General features: G+C 45.6%; 1 protein-coding gene and 1 pseudogene across 1 annotated transcript; both read right to left on the bottom strand.

The window, feature by feature from the left end:
* Window positions 1-2,691: 2,691 nt before the first annotated feature.
* Window positions 2,692-3,562, bottom strand: LOC135503547 (uncharacterized). Its single transcript, XM_064797149.1, has one exon. The coding sequence runs from the start codon at window positions 3,560-3,562 to the stop codon at window positions 2,696-2,698; it is 867 nt and encodes a 288-aa protein (XP_064653219.1). The 3' UTR covers window positions 2,692-2,695.
* Window positions 3,563-15,067: 11,505 nt separating this feature from the next.
* LOC135503546 (tigger transposable element-derived protein 4-like) lies at window positions 15,068-16,606 on the bottom strand (annotated as a pseudogene).
* Window positions 16,607-17,398: the final 792 nt, after the last annotated feature.

Genomic DNA, 17,398 nt, shown 5'->3' with positions numbered 1-17,398 from the left:
CTCCATTCGTCGGCCTTAGGTAAGCGATGGATGGTTAATTTATGCGTACTGTTTACTGATGTGCTTACTGTTCTAAGGATACACTTGAACACTTATATCAAATAAGCGAATTTTAATTTGAAGGCAACTTTGGTGAAATGATCGTGGTACCGAAAATCTTTCCTCTTTTCAACTACCATTCCAACATTTCAGGCGGGCATTTAGGAAGGGATAAAACCTTGGACAAAGTTGAAAAGCGCTATTGGTGGCAAAACCTTGTAGCAGACGTTAATGCCTTTCTGAAGAAATGCCCAAGATGCCAGCTGGTAAACCGCAAAATGAATATGGTCGCCCCGCCTCTTCACCCGATCCCTGTCGCTAAAGCGCAATGCTATAGAACGGTGAGTTTACACTCTTCATTGTTTATAACTAACTGCAGTATGCTCATATAAATAGCGATAGTATCTTGCATTTGAATACAATGGGTGAGGTCACAACCAGTTTTACACCTGGTGTTGGGTGTTAGTGTTTGTATCACACCTAATCTGTACCCCTTAACACCGAGTGTTAGTTCACACCAAGGACTGAAGTGTTCCGTGTTGGTGTTAGGTGTTTGGTGTATAGTAGTGGCAGACATTTTGTTTCCCACTTCAACAGCCTTTTGGAGCCGATTCCACATTTTACCCCACTGTGCATGCCTGAAAGGGGCTCCCAAGACACGGATCAAAGAGAAAGGTTGGTACTTATTAGTAACTGTCATCTTTTAAGCTGGAATTAATTCAAAAATGGGCCAAAATCAACTCATCATGACAGGGAATTCTCTCTACACAGGGCTATGTGTACACCATGTACTAGAGCACATAAGACGTATTCAGAGCCTGCGAAACTGAACACTTTTGATGAATCTAATTAAATGAAATCAGGGCCTAATGGTAGATTTCACTCAGCCTGGATGGCACATAGTGACCAGACATAGAGTAGGATTCCAGGAAACATTACGAAGATTCAAGGAACCCATGTTAGCTGTCCTTGCTTTCCTTCCCTGGCATTGCTTTCAACTGAGGATTTACAAGCTTGGTAAAACAGCCCTTCAAAACAGCAACAGAGTTTTTTACCATGGGTTCTGCATAAGTGATAATAGATGCCGGCGCTGGGGTCTGACTTTAGGGAAAAATCAGAGCCGAGCCAAGAGCCCTTAGACTCGGGCCTTGCTGGTAAAGCCTGTCACTGAGTTATGCATCTACATACATAGGTTTTCTTTGTTCAGCATTAGGTCCAGGTCCCATGTTCTGCTCAATTTTCAGCCCCATTTTTTTGTCTTGGCTATGATTATTGGGGGTAGGGCGTTTCCCCCAGTGCCACTTGCATTCAAATTCAGCTGTCAAATTATTTAATCCATTATCTCCACTTTCAGAAAAATGGCAGCGAGAAGAATCACCTGGACAGCGAACAAAATAATAGAAGTACTTCAGCACATTATTGACAAAAGAAACACTTATCTCAGATTGAAAAAACAGGGAAAAGCGGCAGAGTTCTATGCACTGATAGGAGCTGAAGTTGAACATGAAGCATCTTCCATAGAGAATTTGATGAAGAACCTTGGCAGGGATTATAGGGATGTGATTAAGAAACAGGCAACTTCAGGGGAAGGGACTGATGATTTTAACCCAGAAAGAAAGCTGCGAAATTCAGTTGAACTCTTTGCCAAATATGAAGAATATTATCAGTTATATAACCCAGTTGGTGGGAGTGTTAGGCCTCTTATGGTTGTAACACCTGGTGAGATATCAACATTTCCTGGAGATGCTACTCAGGTTGGATCTGGCTCTAAGAAGAGCACAAAGTCAAAGACCCCATCTTCAGGATCACTTGCATCCCTCCATGCCCCAAGTTTCCCTAGTAGCAGCACTAGTGCCAGGAGTATCTCACCAGTAGCTAATAGCAGTACCAGGAGTGTTTCACCAACCCCAAGCGTTTCTAGTCTTTTCATGGATGTTGATGAATTTCCATCATTCTCTAATTCAGTTCTACCCACTGAGAATCCAGAATTGCCCACAGCCAAGAAAACAAAGAAAAATGATGACAAGCTCAGTGAGATGGCTCAAAATGACAGTCAAAAAGAGTATCTCAATTTGCTGAGAGACCAGAATGCAGTTCTACACACAATTGCTGAAGAACTGACTATGATGCGAATTGCATTCTTCACTGTCAATAAGCTCAGGATTTCTGATCAATCTGAACCTCAGTAGTTAGCATAGCACCCTGTTACCATTGTCATCAACTAGGTTAGGCCATGGAGGTATAAATAAGAACTTATTTTATACCTCCATGGTTAGGCTGTGGGTTCAATAAGAGTCCAATTGTTTCAGGTCAGTTTTCTGTTCATTTATTTTAAAAAAATCAACTTTAAAAAATTGCCACACACAAGTTTCTGGGCAGTGTTAAGTGTTTCACAAATTGACAAGTAATTTTTTTGAAAGTTGTCAAACGACAAGCAATTTTTCAAGCAGGTTTTGCTTACTGATGTTATTTTTAAGATCATTGGAACTACAGGATAATTTTAATCAGTTTTAATTCTCAACACCAAAGGTGCAATAAGTGACAAACATCAAACGATGTAAAATTTTGGCTTTAAATATATTTTTTGCACATTTTGTTTAAACTGCGAGTCCAGTTTGTTCATTAAAACAGCTTAAGTCCTTTCGGCCAAGGACTCTTAAAGGAAATTGGTGAAGCGATTGTGCAGAACGCAAATACCAATCATGCACTGAGACGGAAAAAGCGGTCCATACTTTGCTGGAAACCTGTTTTCTTTAAGTTGACTGATTCGCCATTTCAATTCAGTTGCCCCTATGGACCTTTCTACTATCTGCCTCAGTCTGGTGCACTGCAAGTTGAACTGCAATTGTTCCTGTGGCAGATTATTCCCCACAAAAGTACAAACAACCCTGGGATGAACGTTTCGATATGCTGGATCTCCTAGAATTGCAACGTCTTCTGGCAAGGTGTCCAGGTATGCCATGAATTGCCGAGACCATTCGATTGCAGTCTTGTCATGAGTAGACCCTGGTATTCCACTCACCACATGTCTAACACATCCATGTTTGTCCACAACGAGCTGGACATTCAAAGAGTCACATGATTTACCATGCCTCCCACAAAAGTACGCATCTCCAGCTCTATCCGGACGCTGGATTTTAACGATTTCACCATCGAGAAACATGATGACGCGAAGAACACGACCATCCACAGTCCTAAGTTGCTGGGCCAAGTCATCAAATTCCTGATCCTGGGGCAAAGATATGCGGTTTGGAGATGAAGAGTATAGGAACCTAGCCACTTCATGCGTGTAGGCAATGACGGTGCTCTTGGCAAGTCCTACAGAAAATCCTATTTGCCGATAAAAGCCTCCAGATGCCATCATGTGTAGGAATGTCTCAATTCTCTTTAAAGAAGATACAGGACATGCCCTTGGTCTGCCCTCACCCTGCCTCCATGCATGAAACTCGGTAGCAAGGAGCTGAATCTGTTGCTCAGCGAGCCTAACATGCTGTTCTATGGGTTCTTCAGTTTCTGCAGGCATTCTTCTTAACTTTGGTCCTCTCTGCACAGGGAGATTTTGCTGAAATTCTGCTTGAAATGCAGGGAAATGAAACATTTTGCAGAATTAACAGAAGACAAGACAGTTGGTGTAAAGTGTTGTGACCTCCAATCTTGCTTGATCCCTAGGGGTTAGTGTTAACTCAAAAGGAAAATGAATAGAGATTTTCTGATCCTAAACACCAAGCTGGGTTTGAGGTGTAACACCTTTGCCAATTTTAACACCTAACACCAACACCTGACACCTAATCCCAAAGATCACACCCAGATCAAGTGTGATCCAGAGATCACACAAAGCAGGTCACAACTGGTGTTATCTCTGGTGTTAGGTGTTAAAATCAGGTGTTAGTGTGATTCTAACACGGATTGTGACCTCACCCAATGTAATATCTCGTAATGCAGTGGTGTCCTACTGGGCAAGACGCTACAATTGATTATCTGCGTTCTAACTCTACTTTCGTTTTGTCCCCTTTTTGTGATTTCAGATTGGTATCGATCTTATCGGGCCTCTAGAAGAGTCAAGGAATGGCAATAAATACATATGCACGACGACCTGTTACTTCTCCAAGTGGGCCCAGGCGAACCCACTACCGTCAAAACATGCAGAAGGTGTTGCGAAGGTGCTTTTCAAGTCATTCTTCTGGTAAGTTTTATAGACTAAATTTGAACAATGAATAGAGAATGAAATCAGACAAATAAATAATTTTCCTTTCTCCTTGATCATGTTGATAGGACATAGGCATAAGACATTACTATAACTTAAGACATAGGCGATAGTCAAATTAGCGCTACTTTGGCAGCTACATGTAAGTATAACCCATCATGCCTTACTCAGGGACAGGACTGTTCATCAATAGACATACGCACAAAAAAACATAATTCCGTATTCGTATTCTTTATTTCAGTTTTGGTTTCGCAAGGGTTTTGATCTCCGATCAAGGGCGGGAATTCAACAACGAGATTGTGAAGGGCATAGTGACTGCTTTAGAAATGTCGCACCACCGAACCACGGCTTACCACCCTCAGTCGAATGGATTAACTGGTAAGTAAAGGACTTGAGCAGGTTAACTTGTAAGCGCTATATAAATGCAGACAATACATTACAAGGCCACATATTCTAATTCTGTTTTATACGTAAATTAATTTCGCTTCATTTGTTGTATTTTTTTCTCCAGAACGTTTCAATCAGACATTGGAAGCAATGCTACTAAAGATGGAGCCAGGTGATGACTGGGAGAACCAATTGCCTCAAGTCGTGTTCGCGTACAACACCTCAAAGCACGCCTCAACGGGATTTTCTCCCTTTTTCCTCATGTATGGCAGGTAATTATTGGTCTTCTGTTGTCTAAAAGGAAAGGAAAATTGACCCAAACTTTTGACACCAAAAAAGTCTTAAATTCAGCTTAGATTGATAATAAGTAAGTGATTCGTTCTGACATGTACTCACCAGTTTCCAAGTACTAACTGGTTATCAATATTGTTTTAAGCGCTGCGTGTGTAGCTATAAGTGGTTACAATATCCTTGAATCACTCTTATTATGTGTCGCGCAAGTTCAATCATTATTCATTTTAGGGAACCCATTCTTCCTGAAGATGTGGATGAACCTGAGGGAAACGCCGAAGCAGACGAACCCCGACCAAGTGGGAGTGAACAACATGCAGAGGTCAATAAGAGAGTTACTAGAATGCGAGAGTCTATAGGGCAGAAAGTGCTTAAAAACATCAAGAAGGCCCAGGGGCGACAAGAAACGCATTACAACAAGAGGAGGATCTCTCAAAACGTGAGTGTTAGACAAAACGTATTCATGTATTATTCATGAAAATGTTGCTTCATTTGACCATGCGAAGATGACGTCACTGATCTGAAGAAGGGAAATGTTGCAAAGAAGCTATTGTCTAAGGCAAGTGGCACCTTACATGTATTGCAAACTTCTGTTCTCAAACTTCATATTTCTTTTTGTTGCAGGATATCCCCGTTGGAACTAAGGTCCTGAAGAAAAATTTGGTACGATCGGATCGAAAAGGGGGAAAATCTGCGTTACCTTGGCTGGGCCCGTATGTCATAAGGAGCAAGACCAAGAGCGGGGGATACTTGTTAACGAACGAGGATGGTATCCACTTGAAAACCTCAATAAACGGGGCGAACTTAAAGATATGGCATGAGGGGCCGTCTGAGAATGAAAAGAAATAAACTACGTTCCAGTCTTCATGTCACTGTCAACACATTATCAATACCACAATATGTATCTATCCAAGGTGTTGTGACGTCACGCTGGCACGCGAGTCCCACATTTCCTTGCATTCTGTTTTTGGAAGCCGCCCGGAACGGTCGTTCAAGCCCATTGCTTGAGGAGGGCTTCTTTGTGTGCATGTCTGGAGGGCAGCCTGGTGCAGACTTTCGGCGTAGTCTGTACACGTTGTCCCGGGCATGTATGCATGGAAATGCCTCTCTCGCATTGTGTTTCGGGTGGTATTTTCGAAGCAGAATGTGGTTCAGCTGGAGGCTCTTCTACACGGAGAGTTTACCGGCTAACCCGTCTATCCAGGGGATAGACAGACTGTCCGGTGGGCCAGTCACCCATCCAGTGGGGACGGAACCGTGCCGGCGGGCCGGTTAGTCTATCCGGGGGATAGACAGTCTATCCGGGGGATAGACAGACTGTCCAGGGGACAGTACCCGTTCGTGGGGACGGAAATCTACCGGGGGGCCGGTTAGTCTATCCGGGAGATAGACAGACTGTCCAGGGAACATGGTCATACTTAAATATTGGTTCTGACCTAGTACATGTACAGTACGTTCATCCACTAGAAGATTGGGTTTAATATCAGGTGCGGAATTATCGCAATGAATCTTTGGTGGGGTTATCAAGGGCCTGCTCTAGGAAGCTGGTTGGGATTCCGGTGGCTCAGTCTAGAGGGAGGGCGTTCTTTTCTTTTCCACGGGGAGTAATGGTTATACGGTGGTACTGGAAACTAGTGCGGAACCTCCCTAATGGCTTTAGTTGGGCTTAGCTTAGACGTACATTGAGGTGTGGCCAGTCACGCTCGCAAGCGTTTTTTCATAGTGTCTTCATGGTCAACAAAGGTCGCAGACAAAGGCGAGGCAGGTCTCCAGCATATTAAGCCCTCAATTGGAGATTAAGGCGTAAACTCTATACAAATACAATAAACCTGGTGATGACAGGGACGTAACAGAGTGCGTAATATGAGCAAGTGTTACATGTAGTGCTTGAACGCTCAGGCCGTGTGTCAGAGGTTACGATCTGATTACCTAACTAGGACCATCAACCCTATTGGAAAGGGCGTTTCGAATGCGGCGAAGGCACTTCTGGTTTGGTACGCACCAGTAGCACTCTTACGAGAATTTTCTTTTTTATCACGGAAATGGCGAAAACATGGCTCAGAGAGGGTCATTCCCTTAAAGGGAGAGATTTCCTCCCTATTTTTGATCGTTTGCGAGAGCTGCCCGAGGACTTGGACGTTGCCGATATGGCAAGCCCGTCAAGAAAGTACCCCCTGGCATCATATTCCGCAGAGGACTTGAACACTGAAGTCAAAAGAGTTATGGGCCACGAGACGAAGGTAGGTAAAGAATATATGCCTCTAGCAAATGAGGGCCGCAACTGTCGTTGGTTCTCTCCGACGCATAGAGGCCGACAGCTGGTGGTACAGACAGGGAGGGCCTTTCGAGGTCGCGTCGGCAACATATTGAGTCCAGCGAATAATTATAGTCGTTTGACATTCTCAGAAAGAACGCAATGGCCAGGGTCGGTTCTCGTTTGGTAATTCTTCTGGTAGTTTAGTCTAAATTCACCCTGTTGCTGATCAGTAGTAAGATGCTATATTTTTCCCGTCAGGTGCTGTTGGATCTGGCAAGGCTAGATGATGACATTGGCAGCCGAAGGCGGGTTGTCCACGCGATGGTCCTTCAGGCCAACGATAAGGGGGCCCCGCTCGCAGCCCAGCCCCTTGGTACCAAAGATCCGGTGGCGGGAACGTCTACGGCAGCGAAAGACCCTGGGGGAGGAGCGTCAGCGATGGCCAAGGGCCCAGTGGTCAAGACCCCTACTAGCGAACCAAGAGGCACAAAAAGGGTAATCTAGAATTTATTACATCCTTTTCATCCAAGGGGGTGGGCACCTAAGACAACCCGTTTTAAAGGGGTGTCTAATCTAGCTTAGCCCATATAGTCAGCGAGCTAAGGCCAGCTCAGGAATTTGGCACGGCGAGGATCGGTCTAAGCGTTTGGTGCAGGCACATCCAAGCCGCCCAGGTCGTGTCAGAGGAAAGTGAATTAAGCAGACCACACGCCCATGAATACCCTATGGAGAGTACTGAATTTCTACCCTCATAAGAGGACGTATTTAGGTGGGAGACGGTTTCACAGGAAGCTACGCCTTCTTGGCGGGTTGATATAGCCGTCTGGGTCAGGTCTAGCGATACATGCCGATTTGTTTCTGGCCTATCGGGCGGCTCACTGTATCCCATCTTTTCTGCAGTCAGGAGCCTCTGCTGAAACGGAAACCGACCATGGTAGACTACAGGAGCTGGAGCAGGAGGTAAAGAAGCTAAGAGAGGCAAAGGATGGCGGTGCCGGGAATGTGGAGCTTGCTTTGGCACAGGTGAGGATGCTCGCGGCTAGATCTTCTTCGACGAACCCCGTCTTGATCGCGGCAATGGAGACGCTATATGACGCGGCTACTTTCAGTGATCATGCCGATAAGGAATCCTACAAAATGGCCGTCAGGGCTTGCCGGGAAAATGATGCGGGTGGAGCCCTGCATGGGCTGGTGATCAAGCTAGTTGGGTCTGATTCGGCCAAGAAGGCCCAGTCGGCCGTGGATGCGTGGAAGAAGGTTCTTAAGAAGACAAAACCGAAGCAAACGGAGAAAAATCTCGGGGAGCAGAACGCGGGTAACTTAAACGCGCAGCTTTTGAATCAGCTGATCTCCCAGTTCTCGGCCAGGGGGACATCCAGGTATTTCACGCCATCTCGAGGCAGGGGAAGGGGGGCATTCAGGCGTGGCTCGGCCACCCCTTCCGCTTCCAGGCCGTGTTTCTTGTGTAACGCCTCCGATCATTGGGTGTCGGGCTGCCCACTGAGAGATGGGAAAAATCCAGATGGGAAACAGGCATAATAATTGGTGGGGGCAGTCAATCTGTTGTTCGTTCATGATTCCCGGGTCATTTCATGGCCATAAAAAGTGAGTTTCCCGGTGATAGGGGAACATTTGGAATATAATAATAATATTACTAATATTTTTAGGTGACTGTACTTTTTAGCTATATTACGCGTACAGGCAGGTTCTCTTCTCTCCCATTTCCGGGGGCTCCTTAGTGGCCCTTTTGTGGACTTGTCCACCAGGGATGGGCGTTGAGGGGGTCTGCCTTCCCATTCTTGTCTCACGAAATCGATCGGGTTAACATAAGTGCCGTTTCGTCTTCCCGGCGTTGGGGAAAGGTAATGAGAGTCTAACTATAAGTTTAATAGCCAGTAGCTGTTCATGGATTGGTTTACGCGGAAGCAGGATTGTTTCAGAATCCGTACTTCATGTCTCGCGTTTCTCATTTGCAGAAGTATGTTCCAAAGTGGGAAAAGGACGCCGGTTTTGACCCAGAAAAGGCACTTCGTGAACGTAGTGCGACCCGATTCATAGACTATGAAGGCAACCCCTCGACGCGAAACCCTCGTATTCTTTGAAGCACACGTGGGATTGGGAAGGTTATCAATGGGAGGACAGGCTATCACGGCTACCATTCCGAGACGATAAAAATTTTACGGCAGGTCAGGTCCATAGCGAGCCGGCTAATTGGTTATGGTTACTGGATCACAATAGCAACCCCGATGGTCTCATGGTAAAAGACTGGATACTCAACAAGGTCAATGTCCATGATTTCTTTCAACATTTTAAGGGCAATTTTGCGGGAAAGCACTTTGACTCGGTCTTACCTCCTCGAGTGGTACTCCCAAATTTCAAGAATTGTGAGTTGTATGCTGACGAAATCGCCAGGCAGCTCGAAGAAGGGATACGAAATGGCTCCCTAGAAATTGTGGGAAAGGTGGGGGAAGTTGAACCTCCTCACCTAGTCATGCCTTTAGTTATGGTCAAAGGTTCTAGGAAAAGTAGGCTGTGTCATGACGAGCGTCTGCTCAACCTTTTTATGAAACACATGCCTTTTTCTTTGGAAGGCTTGCCCATTATTCCTAGCCTCCTCGAGCCTGGCGATTTCGTTGCTTCATCCGACGAAAAGTCGGCCTATATGGGTATTTCACTGACAGAAGATTCCAAGACCTATTTCGGTTTGGAATTCGGGGGCTGGTACCTTCAGTACACCGTGTTGCCGTTCGGCTGGTCAGTCAGCCCGTTTGTGTACCAGAAAACGGGAATGCAAGTCACAGAATTCTTGAGGTCTCGGGGAATAATTACAACCCAGTATCTAGACGACCGTTTCTTAGGCCCAATGGTAAGGAGGGGGGCAACGGCCATCCAGAGGACAGGCCTATCCATTTTCTTAAACGCAGCTACGCTTTTGGCACTTGGCTTTACAATTGAGCGTTTCAAATCATTATGGTTCCCTCGGCTATCCTTGAAACATTTAGGGATGATTATGCACACGGTTGCGAGATGTTTCGAAATACCGCCGGAAAAGTTGGCTCGTTTCAGAGAGCTCAGAGAATTTATACTGGGCCTCAAGATGGCCCACCTGAAATTACTACAGAAATTGATGGGGAAGTGTATTTCCTTTTCCCTGGCGTTCCCGGCAGCAAAGCTCTTCATCAGGGTTATGGCTCGCGAGGTGGGTAAAGCTGGGAGAAACAACAGGTTAATATCCATTGCGGGGGACCTTTGCGAAGAAATTGAATTTTGGAACTTCTTAGACCATCACTCTGATTGGGTACCCTGGAGACAAGAGCGGCACACTCAGCTTGTCCTATCGTCGGATGCTAGCGGTTTCGCTTGGGGTGCATCCATTGGGGCGGAACAGGTGGTTCATGATTATTGGCTCGCACAAGATTCTAGGCCTATTCACCTCAAGGAAGCCGAAGCTGTGATAAAAACGTTACAGTCAGTGCCAGATCGGGTAAGAAACAGAAGGGTGGATGTCCAGGTGGATAATTCCGCTGTGGTCTTTGCATGGGAAAGATCGGGGGGCGAAGGATCTTCGGTTAGTGTCAATGATGAAGGAACTATTCCGGTTGGTTTCCGAGTTAAACTGTGACTTGAAGTTAATTTACATCCCGTCAGAGCGCAATCCGGCGGACGAGCCATCGAGGGTTTTGTCCTCAGCAGACTCGCGGCTTAGGGGATCCACCTGGGCAAAACTAGAGGAGTTATTTGGTCCCCATTCTTTCGATTTAATGGCCCTAGACTCTAATGTCATGTTGAACTCCAGTGGGCAACCCCTCAGACACTATTCTCCCTGGCCTCTCCCGGGGGTGTCAGGTGTGAACTTGTTTGCCCAGACCTTGTTACCAGCGGAAAATTACTACTGCTTCCCGCCTTTGGTCATGACGCCGAGTGTGGTGTCTTTCTTATTGCACGAATGCTCACGCCCCTCTGAAAGTGACCCTCGTAGTCGCTAAACAGTCGCCACTGCCGGCGTGGTGGCCTCAGGTCGTTGGTAAAACGCAAATGGTTTTGTTGGGGATGCAAGGGGACATAACCGTTGTGGAAACTCCGTCTAAGCTGGGATATATACCGTCGGGTTTGAAGTTGCCCCTGTATGCCGCTCGTCTTATTTTGTCATAGTGGTTCTACCGAGTTTAGTGTTCAGATAATAGTAGTCAGTCTTAGTTGCTTTTGTTATACTCTTTCAGGGCAAGGGGGCTACTGGCCCGGTGCCGGATTTCTTCGCCCTGCGTGGCAGGGTGCGGGAGTTGATGGAAGCAAACCATGCCTCTGCCTACCAGAGGAAGAAATCAAAGTTGGAATGCGAGTTGGAGCAATTTTTAGGTCACCTGGGTAAAGCAATAGTGGATTGTGGGCCGGAAGAGATTTGCATGTTCCTGGTTTGTAAAGATAAGGCGGGTAAAACTCCTGTGCATTACAGGGATTGCTCGGCAATCGGTGATAGCAAACCGGTTTGCGGCTGCCCGCGTAAATTAGCTTTTGGGACTGTAATCAACAAAGTTTCCCAGCTAAAAGCGATATTCACTGAGAAGGGCGTTATGTCCTTCTGGCAGGGGCCCGGGGGTAACCCGGTCGACTCCACCATGGTTAAGATTTTTGTGAAGCAGATCCAGATAGAGCAAAGCGTGGGTCACGTGGTGCAGAAGCAAGCTAAGCCTTTGTTTCTATCCAAATTAGTCATTATTGCCTCGTATATTGACAGGCATTTGCAGCAGTCAGCAAGCGCTACCCATAGATTTGTCTTGGCGCGTGACCAGGCCGTTTTCAAGCTTTTGTTCTTTGGCGGAGACCGTGCGCATGACTTGGGCCTCATGTTATTCCAGGAGCTGAGGGCCCTTCCTGGTGGAAGAGGTTACGTAATAAAGCATACTTGGGGTAAAACCCACAGGGTCAACAAACCTAATGTTTTCACCATATTCAGGAATCCAGACAGGTTAATCTGTCCGGTAAGGGCTTTAGAAACGTACCTGGCAACCGCTCGGGAGCTAGGTATAAGCCTAGATGCGGGGTTTTTCTTCAGAGCAATGAAGCAGGACTCTGTTAGGAATAGCCCGTTAGAATACCAGACGATTTATTGTCGTCTCCGCTCCTATTTGGTCACTTTAGGCATCGACAAAGGAGAAACGCCTCACAGTCTGAGGGGAGCGTGTGCAATTTCTCTCAGGTCTCTAGTCCCAAATGTTTTGGGAGATGCCGGCGCCCAAAATCATCAACAATTACTGATGAAACATGTTGGATGGGCGTCGGCGTCTAGTGCAAACCATTATTCCCGGGAGGATAAGCTTGGGCAGGCTGCGGTAGCTTCAAGGGCGCTAGCCACTCCGTCATCCCATCTCGCGTGGTCCAATATTGAGGAACAGTATTTTGATGAGTCTAATTTGCCTAAATGTAATCTGTAACTATGGTGATTGGCGGCTTCATTATGATTTATAGCAAGTGTAATATTTCCTCCTTTAAAGACTTACGCTATTTCGAAACAATTGCGGTCTGGACGCAATGTCGTCATTATACGTAAGAATTTGTTGAAACGTAGTAATATTGTCATCCGTAGATCAGCGGACACAGTGGTATCACTGAAAGCCTGAGTTAGTACGTACTTCAGCGATAGGGAATTGCCGAATTCAGGGACAATTTCGAACTTTTACGAAATGCGTATTCTTTTAACGGTGGTCGTGAAGGGGGTGTAGAATGGTGGTATGCAGGAGATTTATAGCTGTAATGGTAACATGTAATATAAAGGTATGCACCAAATATTTCAATAGTTAATAAAGGTACGGTTTCACCTTAGCTTCTTAGTTCTTGGTTTCTTGTATCTCAGCGGCAGGTACGGGTGGTAACAAAATTAATGCACTCATAGGTGGAGATACAAGCACTTGTTTCAGTTACGTCCATAGTGGAGGATCGCTTTCACGCGCTGGGGTAGGTCTGTAGGTTTGGGATTTTTAGTAAGGGGAATCTACAGACCTCCCCCCGCGGTCTGGGGTGCCCAGTGCCTCGTGCTCCAAGGCAGCATCGTCACGAGCTCGGAGTGGGAGTTTTTCATTCCCATATCTTGATACCAACGGAACGTGCGCGTGAGGTCTTGACACCTTGGATACTTACTTATCCAAGGTGTTGTGACGTCACGCTGGCACGCGAGTCCCACATTTCCTTGCATTCTGTTTTTGAAGCGCTGGATGGAAGGACAAAGCGCCAGCAGTTGGGAGAGAGGTCAGAATGCAACTCCCGGCAGGAGTAGGGGTTGGAGAGGACAGACTACTGGTACTTCCTGGAACCCCCCCCCCCCCCACCCTATTTTTGGGTTCGTACGGATACTGCGTGTTGGGCCTCATGAGCACGATTCTCGTTGCCGTTTTTCATTCCCATATCTTGATACCAACGGAACGTGCGCGTGAGGTCTTGACACCTTGGATACTTACTAATTCTGGTTAAAAACAGAGTGATTTGAGAGCCCAATTCAAGAGCAGGGTATGATACTAGTATTTATGTCAACCCTTGTGAATACTTGCATTAAATACAGAATCTGGTTAAACAGAATGACTTGTTGATTTCTTTATGTACATACATGTACAGTACAAGGCAAATGAAATTGTAAAAGCCATTGCCATAGAAAATCGGTAAGCTGCAACACCTCACTGCGAATGAAAATTAGGTGCAGGCACTTTGAGTAGAGTAATGTATCTTCCCTGAAAATCTACTGTAGTTTTGCATAGGACTTGGAATACTAGTTTGTTCTAGTAATGGAAGTCCACCTAGGACGGAGATTACTAGATTTTGGACCTACATTCCTAAGGAGTCACGGTCCAAGGACATTGGTTGCTAGTAACCTAAGTCCTAGGACTCCAGCTCCTAGCCGTCCAGGACCGTAGGACTTAGATTCCCAGGAGTTAGAGTCCGGCGGACTCCAGCTAGGTAGGTCGTGGGTTACTTTTACACCGGTACAGAAATAAATGTATGTTCAGGCATTTTCGGGTTTGAGTCTCAGTCAGTTGTTTATTTCTTTCAGGTGCCGAGACAATGGGCATTCGGTAATGACTGGTTGATACTGAATGAGATGAAGTCCGGTGAGGAGCAGGTTAACAATATAACTTATCCTGTATAGATACAGTGGAACCCCGGTAACACGACCACTCATGGGACCGTGGTCGGAGTGGTCGTGTTACCGGGATGGTCGTGTTAGCGAAGTTGGGAATCCCTAGATTATTTTTCCCGCCAAAATTGCCGACTGCATGGCGTGTGTACGCTGTACTACCATAGCAACGCTGCCTGATTGAGATGATGCACGCTCCAAAGTTTTGTTATCATGCCTCGCAAGAACAGTTCGTTGATAAAATTACATGTTACATTCTCAGAATGAGTTAGCAAAGGTAATTTTGTAACTCATTTTATCCACAAAGTTTCATTATCTGCCCGACGTGATGCATTTGCGGGCAATTTGGTGAATCATCCGACTGTTTGTGACGATTGAAGTAAACTTGTCGTATGATTCCACGTGAGCCGTAACGCATGTTAATTTGCATAACTTAGCGTTTTATTGCGAATAAAAACATATTTTCTATTGTGTTATGTTTTTATTTGTAATTTAATGAATTAAGAAGACAATATACATGTACATGTATTTTATTTGAATTAACCTTTTTATTCAAACGGTACAACAATAATGGTTAACAGACTTTTGATCATTTTATTCAAGACAAAAGTTACAGAATTGTGACAATTAAAGATTGCACTTGCAATTATTCACATCTTTGCACCGCGGAGTTCACACTTATGATTATTTACACAGACCAATTAAGACTACAATACATCAGCGCTAATTAGCACATCATCAGTTTTACCAAGGCAAGTCATTAAGATTAGTCCCTTACAACACTGAAAAAGTCCTGAATTTTTGACTGTTTTGGCGCATTTACTAACTGTTCACATAATAGAGTCTGTACATCGTATACCGATACGGTATCAATATTTCGTTCGAGGAACAGCGACTTGATTTCCTCAATTGCGTCGTAGGCCTGTCGAAGAGACGTTATTTGCGGCTTTGTCGTTTCGGCGTCACTCGTGCTGGGGGTTGGCTCATCATCTTCGTCATTGCTGATCGGCTCGTCTGCCCCCGGTTGGCGGTACTCCTCAAGGATACGTTTTTCGATATCGTGAACATCATCATCGCACGTTTGAAGATCATCGTCGCAGTTCAGAAAGTCGGCAATGCCTTCATCGGTTGTGCCGAGATGCACCTGGACTCTGGCCACGAGGTCTGCTAAAGGGAAGTCTTCTTCGGGGTCGACATCTAACGCTTCGTCTGTTAGGCCCGATTTTCGAAAGCATCGTCTGACGGTGTTGGCTGTAACTTCTTTCACTGCCCCATGGATCCAGTTGACAGCATCGAGGACAGTGACGCACTTGTTGATGTTCGTAACTTCCTCCCCGTTGTCCATCCGGCGAAGGACCGATTGCAGCAGGCGACGACGGTAGTGCGATTTCACGTTTTTGATGATACCCTAATCAAGTGGCTGCAGCTTGGAGGTTGTGTTGGCCGGGAGGTAGACAAGTTTCACGTTCGTGAGTTGGAGATCTTTGGGATGACTCGGGGCGTTGTCAAGAAGAAGCAGGGCATGGCGGCATTGGAATTTCATCTTACGGTCGAACTTTCGTACCCATCGTTCGAAGATCGCGGTTGTCATCCATGCCTTCTTATTGTATTCCCAAGTTAGCGGTAGTTTCGTGACGTTTTTAAAGCATCGTGGCTTTGCGCATTTCCCGATGATCAGAGTTTTTTCAAAGTCCCCTTCCATATTGACGCAGAACGATGCTGTCAACCGTTCTTTCGACCTTTTTCCACCCTTGCATTCTTCGCCTTTAACTCGTAACGTTTTGTCTGGCAAGGCCCGGTAGAAGATGCCACTTTCGTCCATGTTGAAGACATCTCTGGGGTCGTAACCGGCTACGATGCTGGGCAGCTTCTTCAACCAATCTTGCACGATATCATCGTCGACCGCACCACTCTCTCCGCATATCGCTGCCATGTTGATGTTGTGCCGGCCCTTGAACCTGTCTAGCCAACCATTGGACGCCTTGAACTCTTCAATGCCGATGGAGACTGCGAACGACCTGGCCTTTTGTTGAAGTAGAGGACCGCTCACTGGTAGGTTGGCTGCTCTCACTCGCTTAAACCACTGGTAGGTAAGGCGGTCGACGTCTTCTTGGAATTGTGATGTCCCGACTTTCAACCTCTTCCTGTCTTCTTGGACGTTATCTTCATATGATGACAACCACTCGGCCTTTCTTTTCAGTATCCCCTGGACTTGTGTCTTGCCAATGCCGTACATCTCTGCCAAGGCTCTCTGTGACTTGCCATCGCTGCTCTTGATGAGTTCGACCTTCTCCTTGATAGTCATCTCTCTAGGTTTTCTCTTGATCGTAGCCATGTCGTCTCTGTAGAATTCACTGGTGATATGATTTTCTTCCAAAAAAGACCCCCTTTTATACTAAAATCGGTCTATGAAAAAATCTATCAATGCTCATCAATTACTTCGGTATCTGTAATCATCTTTATGTGAGAACCTAAGAGTTAATTAACAGTCAATTAAGGGAGCCGTTAATTGCTCCGAAAATATGCGAAAATAAATTAGCGGCGAGTTCCAAGATTCATCAGCAATTCACACCTGAGAAGATGAGTTGAGTAATGCTACAGTTTTAATCAAGTCTATTTTCAGTCAAAATATTTAAAGAAATATAAAATGATACTGTAGTAAATCAACCAAGTTCTCCATATCATAAGACATTCAAACGTCTCGCAAGCTTGTTATTGTCATAAGTGTGGTCTTCAAACTACCCGCCGTTTATTATAAGTTCATATGCAAATCACGCAAATCACATGATTTTGCTGCTGCTGAGTGCGCATGTCTGGTACTGAACTGGCTCAGTAATGAAAACAAACCATGAAAACGTTAGAAAAGGAAAGTTTATTTATTCATTTACACTTATACAATTGATCATACCTGCAAAATCACATTGTATTTTTTGTTTTCATATGTATTCCCATGGCCATTGTCCCCGTCTCAACAAAGCTTGGCAGCGAGGTGCTAATTACTATGCTGCGGTCGCGACCGATTACGGCAATTAGGCCTGGTGGTCGGGTTAGCGGGGTTGATTTTCAGTTTGGGACCGGCCAAGCCAGTGGTCGCGGT

Source organism: Lineus longissimus, unplaced genomic scaffold, assembly GCF_910592395.1.
Source record: "Lineus longissimus unplaced genomic scaffold, tnLinLong1.2, whole genome shotgun sequence".
NCBI lineage: Eukaryota > Metazoa > Nemertea > Pilidiophora > Heteronemertea > Lineidae > Lineus > Lineus longissimus.
The sequence above is the reverse complement of the archived record's forward strand: the minus strand, read 5'-3'. Positions and strand labels throughout refer to the sequence as shown.